This window comes from Rattus rattus, chromosome 12 (assembly GCF_011064425.1).
Source record: "Rattus rattus isolate New Zealand chromosome 12, Rrattus_CSIRO_v1, whole genome shotgun sequence".
Classification (NCBI taxonomy): domain Eukaryota; kingdom Metazoa; phylum Chordata; class Mammalia; order Rodentia; family Muridae; genus Rattus; species Rattus rattus.
This window is the reverse complement of record NC_046165.1, coordinates 90,059,687-90,075,953: the sequence shown is the minus strand read 5'-3', so window position 1 is coordinate 90,075,953 and position 16,267 is coordinate 90,059,687. Positions and strand designations below refer to the sequence as shown.

Sequence of the window (16,267 nt, the reverse complement as noted above, 5' to 3'; positions counted from 1 at the left end):
TTAATGTGTTAGGGATGGGGAGGATGCGACAGTCCACATACTAAAGGCTGACAGATCCCAGCACAGAGAGGATGCTCACTTTGGATGTGTAGATGGAATAGAGGAACGAAAAGAAGAAGGAAGGGCAGGAAGGTTGTATGGCTTTCCCTGGAGAGATGTGAAAAAATTTCTGTTCACTCCAGATAGGCCATGGACTACAGACCTAAGAAACCATCCCACCGAAGTCCAGCTTGGTGAGCCAATGAGCTTCCTGGGGACTATGAATGACTCAAAGGTAGCTGTGTCTCTAAAAAGCCCACCCCAGCGTGGGTGACAACCTACAAGGTGCACCTCTGGAGCTCACTGCCCAACTGGAAGGCAGCTCTGAGGAAGAATCTCCTCTTTCTAGAAAGTATTTACTGCGTATCTAACATGTGAGAGCGGCTTTGGGACTCTAAGTTTTCTGAGCTTCCCTAAACCTTGTGAAGGAACGAGGAAGAAGAGGTGGGGTGTCTCTTCAATAAGACTGATTTAAGGACCCTCACTCACATTTCACCTTTGCCTTTTGTTTGTCTATTGGTTGGTTTTTCAAGACAGGGTTTCTCTATGCAGCCCTGGCCATCCTGGAGCTCACTCTGTAGACCAGGCTGTCTTCGAACTCGGAGAGCCACCTACCTCTGCCTTCCAAGTGCTAGGATTAAAGGCATACACCACTACCACGTGGCACAACTTTGCATTCCAACGCCTGTGGATTTTATGGGCTAAGTCTTAGACTCTAAGAGTTTTCAGAAAATCTGCTAGGTATGGTAACACCTGATTTTAATCCTGCTACTGAGGAGGCAGAGGCAGACGGATCTCTGTGAGTTTGAGGCCAGCCTGTTCTACCCTGTGAGTCCCAGGCCAACCAGGACTACGAAGGACACTGTCTCAAAACAGTAACAACGAGTTTTCAGAAGTTCTCTAACCACATGGATGTGTTCTTGAGAGAGACCCCATCCATATCTTGGATCAGAAAACCAGAACCAGCAGATGCCAAGGACCAGCCTCAGTGTGGAGAGCGGTTCTGAGGAAAGAGTGTTTGGGAGCAGCAAAAAGAATGACATGACGTCAAATTGTGGGTACAAGCTGACAGCCTGTGTTCCACTCGTGACAGCTTTCTGAAGATCACCAGACAGTTCAGCTCTCACAAACCAAAGCCCAGTCTTTTATTTACATATCAATTCAATCATCCACCCCAGGTTTCCTTTTGATTATCCCATGAATCGCATTTTTTGATGTTAGCACCTTGACTCCTAGGAAAAGACAACAAGCACATTTTTCTTAACAATGCAATGAATTCAGAGACTGCCTGCCTTTGTAAGCACAGACAATAAGCTAGCTGGGTGGGATCTGTCTCTGAGTTCACCATTCCCACCAGGTTTAGGCCTAAATTTACTCTGTCCTAGTCCCAGGTTGACCTTGAATGCAGGAATCTGCCTGCCTTTGTTTCTGCTTACTTTTGTATCTTTCTGGCAAGCTGGCTCTTAGTGCAGCTGCCTCTGTTCTTTTAGGTCCATGAAACCCCTCATATAATTCATATTATATCTTTATATTTTGCATAGTTGAAAAATTATATATTTTTGAACTCATGATTTCAGAGTTCTTTCCCACAGCCTGAACACAGGCTGCTCTGAACATCAGTGTTTGCCAATTTTGCTAAGGATATAGACACACTCTCACCTCCCAAACTTGTACTGCTTCTAATTATCATGGAGTCATTAACCTTGGCAGGGGGAGTATTTCCTGAAAGAGAAACATAAAGTAAATTGTGTACATTATTATACAAACAAGCTGTATGTCCACAGCAACTGTCAACACTTGCAGAGACCCACACCCTGCTGGCTGTGTTCCAGGGGTGAGAACTGCGTCGTGCCACCCTGTCCACATGGCCATGCAGGACTCAGCAAGCAGAGAGGTTTCAGAAAAGATGGCTCCCCAGTTCTCCTAGCATTGCCTCCCAAATGGACCACATCATTTTTCACTCTTAATGCCAAGTAGCTGTGCCCCTACCTCATCTCACCCCATTGATGTCTTGTGATTTATGTTAAGCTTTGTAGCAGAGAAGACTCTCTCTCTCTCTCTCTCTCTCTCTCTCTCTCTCTCTCTCTCATCTATCTATCTATCTATCTATCTATCTATCTATCTATCTATCTATTTTAAAGACATAAAAATTCCCCCTTGCTTTGGTTTTCTGTAAGCCCCCTTGTCTTAGTTACTTTTTCTATTGTTGCTAAGAGACCTATAACCAAGGAAAATTACAGAAGAAAGAGTTTACTGAACCTTTGCTTACAGTTTCAGAGGCCATCATGAAAGCATGGTGGCAGGCAGACATGGCACTTGTAGCAGTAGCTAAGAGTTTACTTTTTTTTTTTAAGATTTATTTTTACTTATTGTATATGCAGACATACTTTATCTGCATATGCACCTGCATGCCGGAAGAGGGCATCAGATTGCATTGTAGGTAGTCATGAGCCACCAAGTGGTTGCTGGGAGGAATTGAACTCAGGACCTCTGGAAGAGCAGCCAGTGTGCTTAACTGCTAGGCCAACTCTCCAGCTCTAAGGACTTATATCTTGATCTACAAGCATGAGGCAGAGAGAGTGCTAACCGGGCCCGACATTTTTGTTGTTGTTGTTTTAGTTTGGGTTTTGTTGTTTTGTTTTTTTTTAAGTCTCAAAGTCTACCTCCAGTGATACGCCTTCTCTAAAAAGGCAACACCTATTAATCCTTCCCAAGTAGTTCCACTGATTAGGGACTAACCATTTAAATATATGAGCCTATGGGGGCATTTTTACTCAAGCCATCACATTCTTCTACACCAGCATACTCTCATCTCTGCTGTATTATAAAAATAATGGTGGTTGTTTGTTCTGACAGGATAGCTATAGCATCTGCACACCAGAGCTTCTTCTAGGTGATGCCTATACCTGTGGTGTCCAGAATCTTGCCTGCTTAGTTACTTGACCCAAAGATGTGCCATCTGGTGCCAAAACCCCGTGGCATGACCATGTAAATGTTCTCATGGACACTCTGCCTTTCCATGGAGCCAGGATCAGAGCCAGGAAACACCAAGAGAGAAAGGTAGAGAGTGGCAGGAACTGGTGCCATCCAGATGCCAAAGAGTGGTCATGGTGCTCATCTTTGTCACATTTCTTCTGTCTGAAATTGCCAGAATAGGGAGATCTAATAGACAGAAAACAAATACCTGTAGGCTGAGGGACCAGGCTTGCTTGAAGGAGGAGCAAAAGCTAATGAGGAAAAAAAAATCCCTCTTTGAAGCAATAATCGGCAACAGTGTTCTTACAACTCTGTGGCTATTGCACAAACCATGTGTGATGGTCAGGGCTGACTGTCAGCTTGACAGGGTCTAAGAGACAAAACCCTTTGTGTGTCACAAACCTCTGCAAGGGGAGGTTTCTAGATTGAATTTGTTGAGGTGGGAAGATCCTTGCTAAATGTGAGCAGGTCCACCTGATGGCTGGAATCCCAGAGTGAGTTTAAAAGGAGAAGGCAAGACGACACAGGCTCATCCTCTCTGCTTCCTGACCTCCAGTGCAAGGTGAGATGCCTCACACTCCTGCGGCCATGCCTCCCCTCCTGCCGCGCTGAACACGATAAACCCCCACACTGTGAACTAAAACAAATGCTTCCTTCCCTACGTCGCTTCCGTAAGGCATTTTCTCAGCAATGAGAAAATTCATTACTACAATGTGGGGCAGGGGCGACGGCTTTCAGGATGAGCATACAGAACAAATTCAGTGAAATGTACTACCACAGAATCCACCGCAGACAGACAGACAAGGCAGATGCAGTATCTGTACACCACGGAATACTGCTTGTCCATTAAAAAAAAGGAAAATCAAGACATTGGTAGGAAAAATACACAGAACAGGAGATTATTATATCATGCTCCAAAAGGAGCCAGACTCGGAATGGCAAATACTGCACATTTTCTCTCATATGCAGAATCTAAATTTGTGTGTGTGTGTGTGTGTGTGTGTGTGTGTGTGTGTGTGTGTGTGCGTCTACATGGAAGTAGAAAGTTGGCCTTGAGACAGTAGGGCTGGAGAAGGGTAATGGGTTGCCTGTGGCATAAAAACAGAGGGTGATTGTGTATCAGATTAAGAAGGGCAGTGAACATGTGCATGGGTGTGCATGTGGTTTGTTTTAACCATCGACTTGACACAATCTAGTATTCCTTGGGAAGAGAGTCTTCATGAGGAATTCTCTAGAGGGACATGTCTGTTGGGGACTCTCTTGGTTGTTAATTTGTGTGGGGAAGACCCAGCCCACTGTGGGCAGCATCATTCCCTAGGCAGGAGTCCTGAACTGTATGGGTGGAGAAACAGAGTAGTTGAAAAGCAAACAAGCAATGATCCATGCTTATTCTCTTGCTGCTCTTGACTATAGAGGCGACTGGCTGCTTGAGTTCCTGCCTTGGCACCCCCCTCCCCCAAGACCTGGAATAATAAGTAAAGTAGACTCCCTTCGCTCATAAGTTGCCTTCTGTCGGGATACTTTATTACAGCAACAGAAATGAAACTAAAACACTGGGGGAGGGCAGTAGCGGGGAGAGATGAGTAAGAACAAAGTGTGATGACATCTACAGATGAAACTCCCATAATTAAACCCATTACTTTAGAAGTCAACTTAAAGATTTAATGGAAGTAAATGAAGTCACTAAAACAATTACATATACCAACCAGCATGAACCTACCACTGGGAAGATAAACAGGCATTTAGAGATGTAGGGATGTGAGGGTTTCTTTTTCTTTTTAATAGTTGTGTTTCCCTTATTTTTTTAATTTTATGTGTATGTGTGTTTTGCCTAAGGGTATTCGTCTGTGCACTACATGGGTCTTTCGCCTGAGGAGGCCAGAAAAAGGTGTTGGATCCCCTGGGACTGGAGTTACAGAGGGTGGTGAGCTGCTATGTGTGAGTGCTGGGAACCAAACCCAGGTCCTCTGAAAGAGCAGCCAGTGCTCTTAACTACTGAGCAGAAGGTTTCTGTTTTTCAAGCTGTTTTGTCTTAGGCAATACGATTTATTTACGTATAAATATAGATATATCTGGGGAGATGGCTCAGCACTTAAGAGTTCTTCCTGTTCGACGAGAGGACCTGAGGGGTAGTTCCCAGCATCCAAGTCGGGCACCTCACAAACAAGATGTCCAGGTGCCTCAGACACCAGACATACAGGCTGGGGATGTAGCTCAGGTGGTAGAATGCTTGCCTACCATTCGCCAATCCCCAGGTTAGATCCCCAGCCTCCTATAAACCGAGCATGGAGTCCACACATGTAATCCCATCCCCTAAGGGGTGGAGAACAAGAGGATCATCAGCTCAAGGTCAGTCTCGGCTAGATGCCAAGTTTAAAGTCATCTGGGGCAAGATGAGATCTTGTATCAAAAGAAAAATAAAGACGGGGGTGCTGGAGAGGTGTTTCAGTGGTCAAAACTTCAGCACCCACATTTGTTAGCTCACACTGCCTATAATTCCGGATCCAGGGCATTTGACACCCTCTTGGACTCTGTGGGTACCCACCCACACCAGGGTGTACATCCACACCCACAAACATGCACACATATAAAAATAAATATTAGGGGTTGGGGATTTAGCTCAGTGGTAGAGCGCTTGCCCTGGGTTCGTTCCCCAGCTCCGAAAAAAAAAGAAAAGAAAAAAATTTAAAAAAATAAATAAATAAGAAGCCCAAGGAGATGGCTCAGTGATTAAGAACACACACCATCTGATCTTCCAGAGGACTCAGGTTCGATTCCCAGCACCCACATAGCAGTTCACAACCTTCTGCAGCTCCCGTCCCATGGGATCTGACACCCTCTTCTGGCCCGCACACGGTACACAGACAGACATGTAGGCATGACATAAATTTATTCACAAAATAAAGCTAAATAAATATTTTTAAATAAATAGAACGGCATAGCTAGCCATGGTGTCACATGCCTTTAATCCTGGCACTCAGAAGACAGTGGATCTAAGTGAATTTAAAGCCAGCCTGGTCTACATACCAGCCAGGGCTACAAGACAGACAGGCAGGCAGGTAGACAGACAGGTAGGTGAGTCTGGAGAGATGGCTCAGCTGTTCAAGGCTAAGCTAACGCCTGAAGGGAAGCAAAGCAGCAACTGCCCACGTGCACTGTATGTTAGGTGAATTATTTTACGATGCTAACGAAGTAGCCACATCTACCAAAGATCAACTGAGGCACTGTGGATCCTCCAGGGCCTCATGTCTGTCTCCTCCACACTTCCACCTCCCGATCTCAGCATCCCCCAGACAATCTGCCCAAGGTCTCAAGCAAGACCAACCACTGACAGAAGTGATGGCCGGCAGTAACCAGGGTCGCGGCAATTGAGGGTGCTGCCAAGCAAGGCTGTCATCCGTCTGTTTGCTTTGCTTTGATTTGCTTCACTCCGGTTTACTCAGCCCCAGGTTCCCCCGATGGGCAGGTCAATCCTCCCCATTCCCTTCTGTTAGCCCGGCCAACCCACACCCGTGTGAGACTTCCCTCCCAGCCTATGTTGGAGCTGGGAGCCTTCCCAAGTAAGGAATCTCATCGAGATCCCTTCAGTCTCCGCAGAGTGGGCTCCCGGTCAGATTCTCTCCCAGACACTCAGCCTCACTTGGAAGCCAAAGATAAGACCAAGATGAGCTCAAGAGAAGCCCGTAGGTGTCCCCGAGGGGCTCATGCATTTGCTGCCCTGCATGGAAAAACAAGGCTGGGTGGGGGATGGCAGGCCTGTTTGCACACCGCACTGTTCAAACAGACTCCCGTGCCGCAGACACCTGTGCGGTGGAGGACAGGGCAGGCAGCGTGGCAGGGGCTCTCACCTCTTCCAACTCTCCCCATAGCCACCCTGACAACCGCTGCAGAGTCCTGGCCACATCATGCCCCGTGCTGGGGTCTGCAGCTGCTGGGGTGGCCAAGTATTGCCCCTACTTCTGGCCTATATCTGCTACCTGCTGCTTGGGGCCACCATCTTCCAGCGGCTGGAGAAGCAGGCAGAGGCTCAGTCCAGGGACCAGTTCCAGCTGGAAAAACTGCGCTTCTTAGAGAACTACACCTGCCTGGACCAGCAGGCCCTGGAGCAGTTCGTACAGGTGAGGGAGTATGAAAGGATGGGACAGGAAAGGTGGGGAGGTGGATGGAGGGACGGGTGAGGAACCACCATCCAGAGGTTGGTTCCCTGTTGGGAGGCAGAGTGTGGAGGAAGCTGGAGGCTGGAGAGAGTTAGTCCAGGTCCCTGTCCCTCAGCTCTCTCTCTCTCTCTCTCTCTCTCTCTCTCTCTCTCTCTCTCTCTCTCTCTCTCTAAGATTTATTTATTCTATATAAGTACACTATAGCTGTCGTCAGACACACCAGAAGAGGGCATCAGATCCCATTACAGATGGTTGTAAGCCTCTATGTGGTTGCTGGGATTTGAACTCGGGACCTCTGGAAGAGCAGTCAGTGCTCTTAACCGCTGAGCCACCTCTCCAGCCCCGATCCTCAGGTCTCTTATGTGACCTTGATCCAGTCACTTAACCTAAATGTCCTCATCCGTAAGATGAGAAGGGAAAATATATCTGGGCTCGAGGATGTGGCTCAGTCAAGTATCTGCCAAAACAAAGATAAGGACCCGAGTTCTAGACCCAGACCCTCTGTTAAAAAGCCAGGGGTGGGCAGGTAAGATGGCTCAGCGAGTAAAGGCACTTGGCACCGAGCCGAACCTGATGACTGGAGTTTAATTCCTGGAGCTCACACGAGAGAGGAGAGAATCAACTCCTGGAAGTTGTCCTCTCGTCTCAACATGCGCACCATGGCACATGCGTTCCCACACACATAAACACCCCCCACAGTGCTACGTACTAATTAAAACGTAATTAAAAGAAAGAAAGCCAGGCACGGCGACTTGCAACCTCAGCACTGGAACCCTTGGGTTCTCTGGCCAGCCAGCCTTGCAGATGGGCAAGCCTCAGACCTCTAAGAGAACCTGTCTCAGGAAAAAAAAAATAAGTAGAAAGCTAGGCAGACGGTTTAGTAGGAAAGAATGCTTTATAAGCACAGGGACCTGAGTTTGAATCCTCAGCCCCCGTGTGTCACTCTGGGTATGGCTGCAAGTGTCTGTGACTCCAGCACTGGGTTGTGGGGCCGGGGATGTCTCCATTGTTGGTGGATCCCGAGAGTTCACAGGCTAGGCCAGACTGGCCTAACCCAAGGGCAAGCTTCTAGTTTAGTGAGGGACCCTGTCCCAAGGCAAAAAACCAAACAGGGCTGATGGCTCTGAGGACGACACCTGCGGTCGAGCCCTGGCCACCTGCACAAACATAATTCATACACAACTCTGCCCATCAGCAAATGCGTATAGACACGTATACATCCACACAGAACACGCAACTGCAGCCCGCACACGTGAACTGTCAGTCACCACCACTCGAGATCTGTCCTCTCTCATGCTCCCCCACTTCCCAGGACTGCTGCTCCATCGGCTGGCTCCCAGCTTATGTCCCCGGGGTGGGGACACGCACACAGGTTAGAAAGGTTAGCTGGGCTGGTGGACGACTGCCGGGTGGGGTGGATGAACGACTCGGGGACTACACCCCTAGTTGGTCTTACTCCCTGCCTGGGTTCCTCCTGCCTCCCTGTCTTCCAGAAACAAAGCAAAACTAGGTATTTTGGGCAAAGGTGGGGCGCTGAGAAGATGGACAGACAGGTGGGACAGGTAGTGAGCGCCAAGCAACAGGCAGAGCACGGTTGGCGCAGTGAGTTCATGGGTGGGGATGGGGCTCTGGGCCATCATGACTCAGCACCCATAGGTGCTTTCTCCCGGTTGCTCGCTGGTGAGAGAGGCAGGGTGTCACCAAGGCTGCACGGTCATCGCCTGAGGCAGAACCCACACCCACGCTTCTCGCTGGGGAGCCCTCTATTCCTCACTGTGTGAACTAGCTCACCTGCTGAGGGCAGGGTGCTGCTGAAAGGGAGAATTTTTTTTGGTGCAGCCTGTGGTCCTCCCTCACCAGCGGCAGTGCCTGAGAGCACATCGGGAAAGCACGCGTCAGCGTCCACCCAGGCCTGCTGACTCAGGCAGTTTGGGTGAGCTCACCAGGTGGTGCTGAGGCCCCGAGACTTCTCCTGGGACTGAGAGCAACAGGCCTACGAGAGGAGATGTGAACCGAGGGGACTGTTCTGTTTTTCTATATGCTGATAGTATTTACTCAGGGATGATTCTCATCTCCAGCCCCCACCCCCCAACATCTCAGAAGTAAGCCTGAGTCAGGAACACCCCAAAACCTCCTCCTGCCCTGGGCTGGTGGTAGAGCCAGGAATGAGAAGTGGGCAGACAGGTGGCAAGGCTTAAACCAGCTCTGTAGTCAAGGGGCAAGGATGGATGAGGTCTGACTGCATCCAAGGGGCCAGGGCTTAGTCTGAGGACTCACTGGGAAAGATGAAACAGACACACCCCTGAAAGTCCCCAGTTGCAGAACAAACCCTTCCCTCCCAGGGTAAGTAGAACCTGGAAATAAGATTTGGAGGAGTCCAGTTCCCAGGGAACTTACACACTGAGTCACGCCCAGGGCTGAGTGTAGCGTTCAAATCTGACTCCAAGAGAAAGCAAGCTTGTACATCAGCCCCTTTCCCTGTTGCTATTGGATTCCCTGAGGCCACAACCACATTCAGGACCATCAGAATAGTCAGAACCCCTTCTCCACAGGTTGGAAGGCTCAGAGATGTACGGAGGACAGCCAGGGTCCTGGGCAAATGCTGTGCCCAAGGGTGAAAGTCTCCAGGGAAGGGACATACTCTGGAATGCCTGCCCAGCTCCCTGGGTGTGTGGGAAAGAGGAGGCCAAAGTCTTCATCGTAAGAGGTTAGTTCCGGCCCAAGTGAGGGCCAGGAGGCCTCCACCCAGCTGGTGAACATCAATTCCCACGGGAAAGAGAGGCAGGGGCAGCCATACTTTCCAACAGCCCCTCTGCCTTAGGGGCATCGTCAGACACCAAGGCTGAGCTGCCATTACCCTAAGACCAGTTCCCAGCTAAAGGGAGAAGGGTGGAGTTTGTGGGGGAGGGAACCCTGCCCATTCCCCACGAGGGGTTAAGGACACAAGTTTGAGCCTGTTAAGGCCTCTGTTCTAGAAACACAAAACATGGACACAAAGCACACACACGCGCGCGCACGCACACACACACACACACACACACACATGCACGCACACACTCCCTTATAGGAAACCTACAGCACTATGTAGCACATGCAATCAATACACCACACATGCACACAATCACCGCACACACACACACACACACACACACACACACACACACACACGCACGCACACTTGTGGGACTCTGATGGGATTTCTCCAGCAGGCATGGGTTGTACTCACTAGAGAGTGCCAGAGAACGAGGCTGCCAGCATCCGCACACCCATCCCACGTCCAGGAAAGCTCGCTCTCTTTCCCATTCCCTGACCCATGGAAAGGCAGCCCTAGACACAGCAAACTCTCCCAGAAGCATTTAACATAACTGTCTCGTCCTATACATCCCCCTACAGTCTCTGTCTGTGTGTGTGTGTGTGTGTGTGTGTGTGTGTGTGTGTGTGAGAGAGAGAGAGAGAGAGAGAGAGAGAGAGAGAGAGAGAGAGATCCTGACTTGCCTCAGTCAAACACTAGCCACTTAGTGTCTTAGTCAGAACTTGGCGGCCTTCATGTCCACCTCTGTGAAACGGGAGTGCCGCTGTCTAAGAGACAGGAACGTATTCTCCCGAGAGCTCGGTGACCGCTGATCCTGCTGACCATGCTACCTCCACAGGTCATCCTGGAAGCCTGGGTGAAAGGTGTGAACCCCAAAGGCAACTCCACCAACCCCAGCAACTGGGACTTCGGGAGCAGTTTCTTCTTTGCAGGCACAGTGGTCACTACCATAGGTAAAGGGGAGAGGAGCGAGGGGCCTCCCTAGACCCTACTCAGCTTGGGATCCGCTCTAAATTCCATCACGGGGACCAGAATGTGGTCTATCCCTGTGTGCCACACAGGACACAGATCGGGAAGTGGGTAGGGGAGACCCATAGAAAAGGAAGGCAGAAATGACATAGATAGAAGTGACATGAATCATGGCTGTTGTCACGGAGGCAGAGAGTGGCAGTTAGGAGGGCTTCACAGAGGCAGCATCGTTGGAGATGAGCTTTCTGTAAGCAGAGATTGTTCTATCCGAGAACAGGGTAAGTGTCCACGGGAACAGGGAACTCTCCTCTTCCCACAGAAGTCATGGAGACAAACCTTTGCTAGAGCAGGTGGGTGGGGGGTGGGAGCCGGTCCCGAGCTGTTCCCCCTCCCCCTAATCTGCACATTCCCTTGCCCTGCAGGTTATGGAAACCTGGCACCCAGCACGGAGGCAGGGCAGGTCTTCTGTGTCTTCTATGCCCTGATGGGAATCCCACTCAACGTGGTCTTCCTCAACCATCTGGGCACAGGGCTGCGTGCCCATCTGACCACACTGGACAGGTGGGAGGACCACCCCAGACATTCCCAGGTAAGGCAGCGTCCTCCCTCCCCTCCAGGCCCTGAGGACAGATAGTTGAGAAATGGGAGATGGGCTTGGGTATAGACACCTGAGATTCGGGTATGGGGAGAGAAATAAGTGGAAGGTGATACGGGCTGGGAAGGGCATGGTCTGAAAAGGCTCTACTGCACCTTGACTGTGGATTCTACCTGTAAAGGGGCTGAGAGCCAGGCACTGGGTATGACTGAGAGTACTGATTCTGGGTGCTAGGCAGCTCTATGCTGTATCCTCCTTTGGTGGAGAATCTGAACGTTACGTTATCTCTCCACGGTGGTTCAACATTCTTTCATGTGGTCCAAAACAGTCTCCAGGATACCCAGCACGCCCCACAGAGGGATCTGGAACAGTTTGGTTGGGTGAGAGTCGTCTAATCCCAGACCTGAGTAGAAACCCAGGGAGCCTGCTCAAGTGTGATTCTCAAGTTTAAAAGGGTCTTTGACTCCTTCCTTGACCCACTAACACATTCCCCGGCTTAGGAAAGCTTGGCACGAACAAGTTCCATGCGCATGCGTGCCGTCCCACCCAAAAGTCTGCAGCAGGGATGGAGTGGGGGTGGAGCTTAGACATTGCCCTGCCCACACCTAACTTTCCCCAGACCTCCCTCATATCCGTCCAGAACCTTCCAAGCCGTCTCAAGGGCAGACTCTTTTCCTCCCAGCTCCTGCAGGTCCTGGGCCTGGCTCTGTTCCTGACCTTGGGGACCCTGGTCATTCTCATCTTCCCGCCCATGTTCTTCAGCCACGTGGAGGGCTGGAGCTTCCGTGAGGGCTTCTACTTCGCCTTCATCACCCTCAGCACCATTGGCTTCGGAGACTATGTTGTCGGTGAGAATGGGATAACCAGGTTATCTCGGTGGGCACCCGCTGGGATGATGAACACGGAGGTACCAGCTGCGTGAGGTTGGTTACTTCTGCAGCCTCTTAGAACTCTTGGTGGCCTCCTCAGAAATCTCTGGTCCAGTAGCCATCACCGATTCCTCCGTTAGTAGTCCTTGGTATGAGGACGGGGCATCCCTATGGAAGCTGGGGGTGGCAATGCCCTCTGACACAAGCCATCCCTTCCCCGGACAGGCACAGACCCCAGCAAGCACTACATCGCGGTGTATCGGAGCTTGGCAGCTATATGGATCCTCCTGGGCCTGGCGTGGCTGGCAGTGGTCCTCAGCTTGGGATCCCTGCTTCTGCACAGGTGCTCCCGGCTCTGGCAGCTTATCCGAGGCCTGGACGTTAAGGACGGAGCAGCCCCGGACTCTGAGCCCAGATCACAGAAAATCCCCATCTCTGCATGAGACCCAGGTGTCCTGACCTGCCCTCCCCAAACCCGTGATGTTCCCTGCCCTTCCCTTAACCCTAACCTCCCCCCAGCCCCCGCCCACACTACCCAGCAACTCTCCAGGGAGAAAAAGGAGACAGATGAACCTACAGAGTAACTGAAGGGAGACGAGGAGACAAAATCAAAGGTCTGTGTGGGTGGAGATGTCAAGGTTGCCCTGTTTCCCAAAGAGAACGCGGAGGAGAAGTTAAACCCGACATGGATCGTGGCGGAGTCATGACTGCCATCTTAACGTAGTCACGGGACCCCTTAGGCTGCAAGCAAAGGTGGACTTGATTGTTGTATCATTTACGATCTACATGGCAGGCTCTTAACAGGTCCTTACTAGGTAGCAGGCGCTGTGCCTGGTTCTAGGGCTTTGACAGTAGTGGTCTGGGCTTCGCTGTGTTGTCAGTCTTGAAGGAGCCCCCGAGGCAGCGACCTCATCTTTGATGGGAATAAACCTGGGGAGAATGAAAGTTCAGGGCAGTGGCTGGAGAAGGAGAGCTGGACACACACACACCAAAGGTGTCCCCAGGAAGCCGTCCTCAGGAGTCTCACAGCTGAGGAACAAGAAACCTGCGGGTCAGTTCTCTAGCTCTCCTTGCTTACAAGTGGAGAGGGATCCTAGAACAACACGGGGGACCCTTTTCAGGTGTCCCACCACTTTCCTGAACATGACCTCCCTGACCCTCAGAGCACTCTTAGACCTCTTTACTCCCCCTGAGAAGCTGGGGGCAGGGTGGGGGCAGCAGATCCCAAGAGCTAAATAGACTGTGCCCTCCTTAATGGTATGGACTCCCCTGGGAACACTCTTCATCTGAGCCTGGTCCTTCTGCCAGACTGCGACACTGGGCCAGAAGGGAGAGACGGTTTGGCCCAGACTCACGGGATTGGGAACTAATTTTTGTTTGGACTTCCTTCCCCTCTCCAGTGACAGAGGGGTTCCCAAGTTCTGTGTCCTCTTTTTAGCATTAAGGGTGGGGTGGGACCGTGAGCCCCAGAGGTTGAGGGGAGTCCCAGGGAAGGACCCACATTGGCAGAGGGTTCCCAGCCCCCAAGTCTTACTGCCACCCAGGGAAAGATTCAACTCAGATGTCTCCAACACGTCTACACACGCTGGACCCCGCTTCTGTTCTAGGTGCATGGAGATGCAGGGACTTCCCTCCAAAGCAGCCAGGAAAGTTCGCTCTCGTTCTCTTGCCTGCTAACCTCCCAACCCCGGTCAGCACAGACAAACCATGCCCACCTGGCCCCTATTTTATTTATTTTAGTACACTGGCTGTAGGGAGATCTAGGATGACGCAAGCAAGCATTTGGAAGACGTCCCTGGCCCCTCAGCTTAGGCAGGAGTCCGGTGTTAATAAACTTGGCTGCTGTTTCTTCTCTGCAGTGGATTGCAGGAGTCTCTCCTACTGCGTGGAAGCGTGGGGGAGGGGCGGAGGGGGCGAGGGGGCGGGGGGCGGAGGGGGGGGAAGGTGGGAGAGAATGAGGTCTCTGGGCCCTTCTGTCCCATGACTGTGGCTGCAGCCCAAAGGCCCTCTCCTTTCCTCTGATGTGGGGTGGCCACGCCACACTCTTCTAGGAGTGTTTTTTTTGTTGTTGTTGTCCCAGGGATTGGATCCTTGTGGGTGGGCAGGGCCATCCCATCCTCCAGTATTCCGGAAGAGGGAAAAAGAGAAAGGCGTTTTGCTTAGAGAAGGGCCATTCCTGGCTCTTCCTGCCTAACCTGGCTCCCGTACCACATAGTTCTCCCGAGTTCTGGCCTCCCCAGTCATGTTAGCGCATCAAGACTCCAGTGACCAAGGCTACCTGTGGCTGCGATCTCCCATGGCGCCTTAGTGGGCTGCGGGCTGCAGCATGCGGCACGCGAGGCACCAGGCTCCTGCTACTCTCCTTTCTGGCTTGTTGCTGGGCGCTGGAATGTTCTGGACGCTGGAGGGTCACATGCTGCATCCTCCAGCGCGACAGGTGGGAGGGGCTACAGAACTATGCATGTCTGGTTGGCCTGGCGCTAGGCCCGCTGATCCCGGTTAGGGGCCAACCTGGGGAAAAAGTGGATTGGGCAGGGGCTCACAGGATACTTGGTAGGGATGAAGGATGCTCTGGCCCGGGATCCTGGGAGCTGTTATCCAACAGAGAGGTGAAGGGCACAGGTCTGGGAACAGCAGGGCTGTGTGGTTGGAGGTGGGTGGCCATGGGTTGGGCTGGACAGCAATGGTTGGGTCTTCATCCTTAAGGAATTGAGAGGGCACGGCTAGCCTTGTAGAAGAATACAGCCATCCTAAATTTGGAAATAAGAAATACAGAAGATGCCCTTCCTTGGGTCACAAGCTACAGGGCGGCCGTGATAGTCAAGATAGCATTTGATTTGGTGGCAGCCCTGTATAGGACAGCCCTATGGGTTCGGGGTGGAGGGAGGATGGAAGGCGACATCTAGTCTTTTCTGGAGGGCACACATGGTGGGGGTGGGGCAAATAGGAACCTTTGGTGCGAGGCTTGACTCTAAGGAGGAACAGGACCCAGGGCCTGAACAGAATCTTTGGCACTTGGGAAAGGGCTCCTCCAATAGGGGTGGGTAAAATAAAGTCAAATTGTGCTTGCCCTGAACAGGGACAAAGGAGAGAGAAGGGCTGAGAGTGAGGGGACCTTGGCTGGATCATAGGATCCAGTTTTTTCTAGAGGACATCCTATCCCACCTGCAGTGAGGACCGGGATAAAACGAGTGGGCAAGGGTGCATAGATGCTAAAGGGTAGGGAGGCAGGAGGTGGTTCATCCTAGCAGGGCTTCCCATGGATGGCTTTTCCTTCCATTCATGGTCTGCAAGGAACACAGGGCCAGGCAGCTGAGCAAGCCAGTGTTTGCATTAATATCCACACAGAGCGCAGAGGACAGAGCGTAGAGCCACATGCCTGGGTGAAGAATCTTCACGGTCCTGTGCCCCAGTCTCTAGGCTGAAGCCAGATACCGGAATGGAAGAGGAAATTGTTGGGGGTGGGACAGGAGGTCAGCTCAGTGGAGATAGACTTCCGAACTTTTGGGAAGACCAATTGGGCAGGATCCGGAGCTAGGCAGGGTGGGGGCTGTGTCTACTCACAGCCACCACAATCGGCAAACACTTCTGTGGCAGCTCTTCCCTTGCTCAAGCCCCCGCTTCCTTCTCAGGAGTCTCACTAGCAGGTAGCATCCCTATTTGGAGATGAGCCAAGGCTCAGAGAGGGTTTGTGTGAACGCAGGCCTGCACAGCCAAGAGCGGAGGCCACTGACTGGCCAGACGCTGCTTCTGTGCACACCTATGCGTGTGATTGTTTCCCAGAATTCCCAGCCATGCTCCACGGATTTAACCTCTGCCGAGAGGATCAACCATTGTTAATATGTTACAG

The 16,267-nt window shown here is 51.3% G+C and overlaps 1 protein-coding gene across 1 annotated transcript; it reads left to right on the top strand.

Moving 5' to 3' along the window:
- The first annotated feature begins 6,722 nt into the window (after positions 1 to 6,722).
- On the top strand, positions 6,723 to 14,275 carry LOC116913504 (potassium channel subfamily K member 16-like). Its single transcript, XM_032917706.1, has 5 exons — positions 6,723 to 7,133; positions 10,823 to 10,937; positions 11,376 to 11,542; positions 12,231 to 12,396; positions 12,643 to 14,275. Exons 1-5 carry the CDS (start codon positions 6,921 to 6,923, stop codon positions 12,858 to 12,860), a joined length of 879 nt encoding a protein of 292 aa, XP_032773597.1. The 5' UTR covers positions 6,723 to 6,920; the 3' UTR covers positions 12,861 to 14,275.
- Positions 14,276 to 16,267: the final 1,992 nt, after the last annotated feature.

Bases quoted from the DNA above. Each gene is read 5' to 3' on its own strand.
- LOC116913504 (XM_032917706.1), top strand. From the start codon at position 6,921: ATGCCCCGTGCTGGGGTCTGCAGCTGCTGGGGTGGCCAAGTATTGCCC. The intron at 7,134-10,822 runs GTGAGGGAGTAT...CTACCTCCACAG, and splicing joins CCCTGGAGCAGTTCGTACAG to GTCATCCTGGAAGCCTGGGT. The intron at 12,397-12,642 runs GTGAGAATGGGA...TTCCCCGGACAG, and splicing joins CTTCGGAGACTATGTTGTCG to GCACAGACCCCAGCAAGCAC.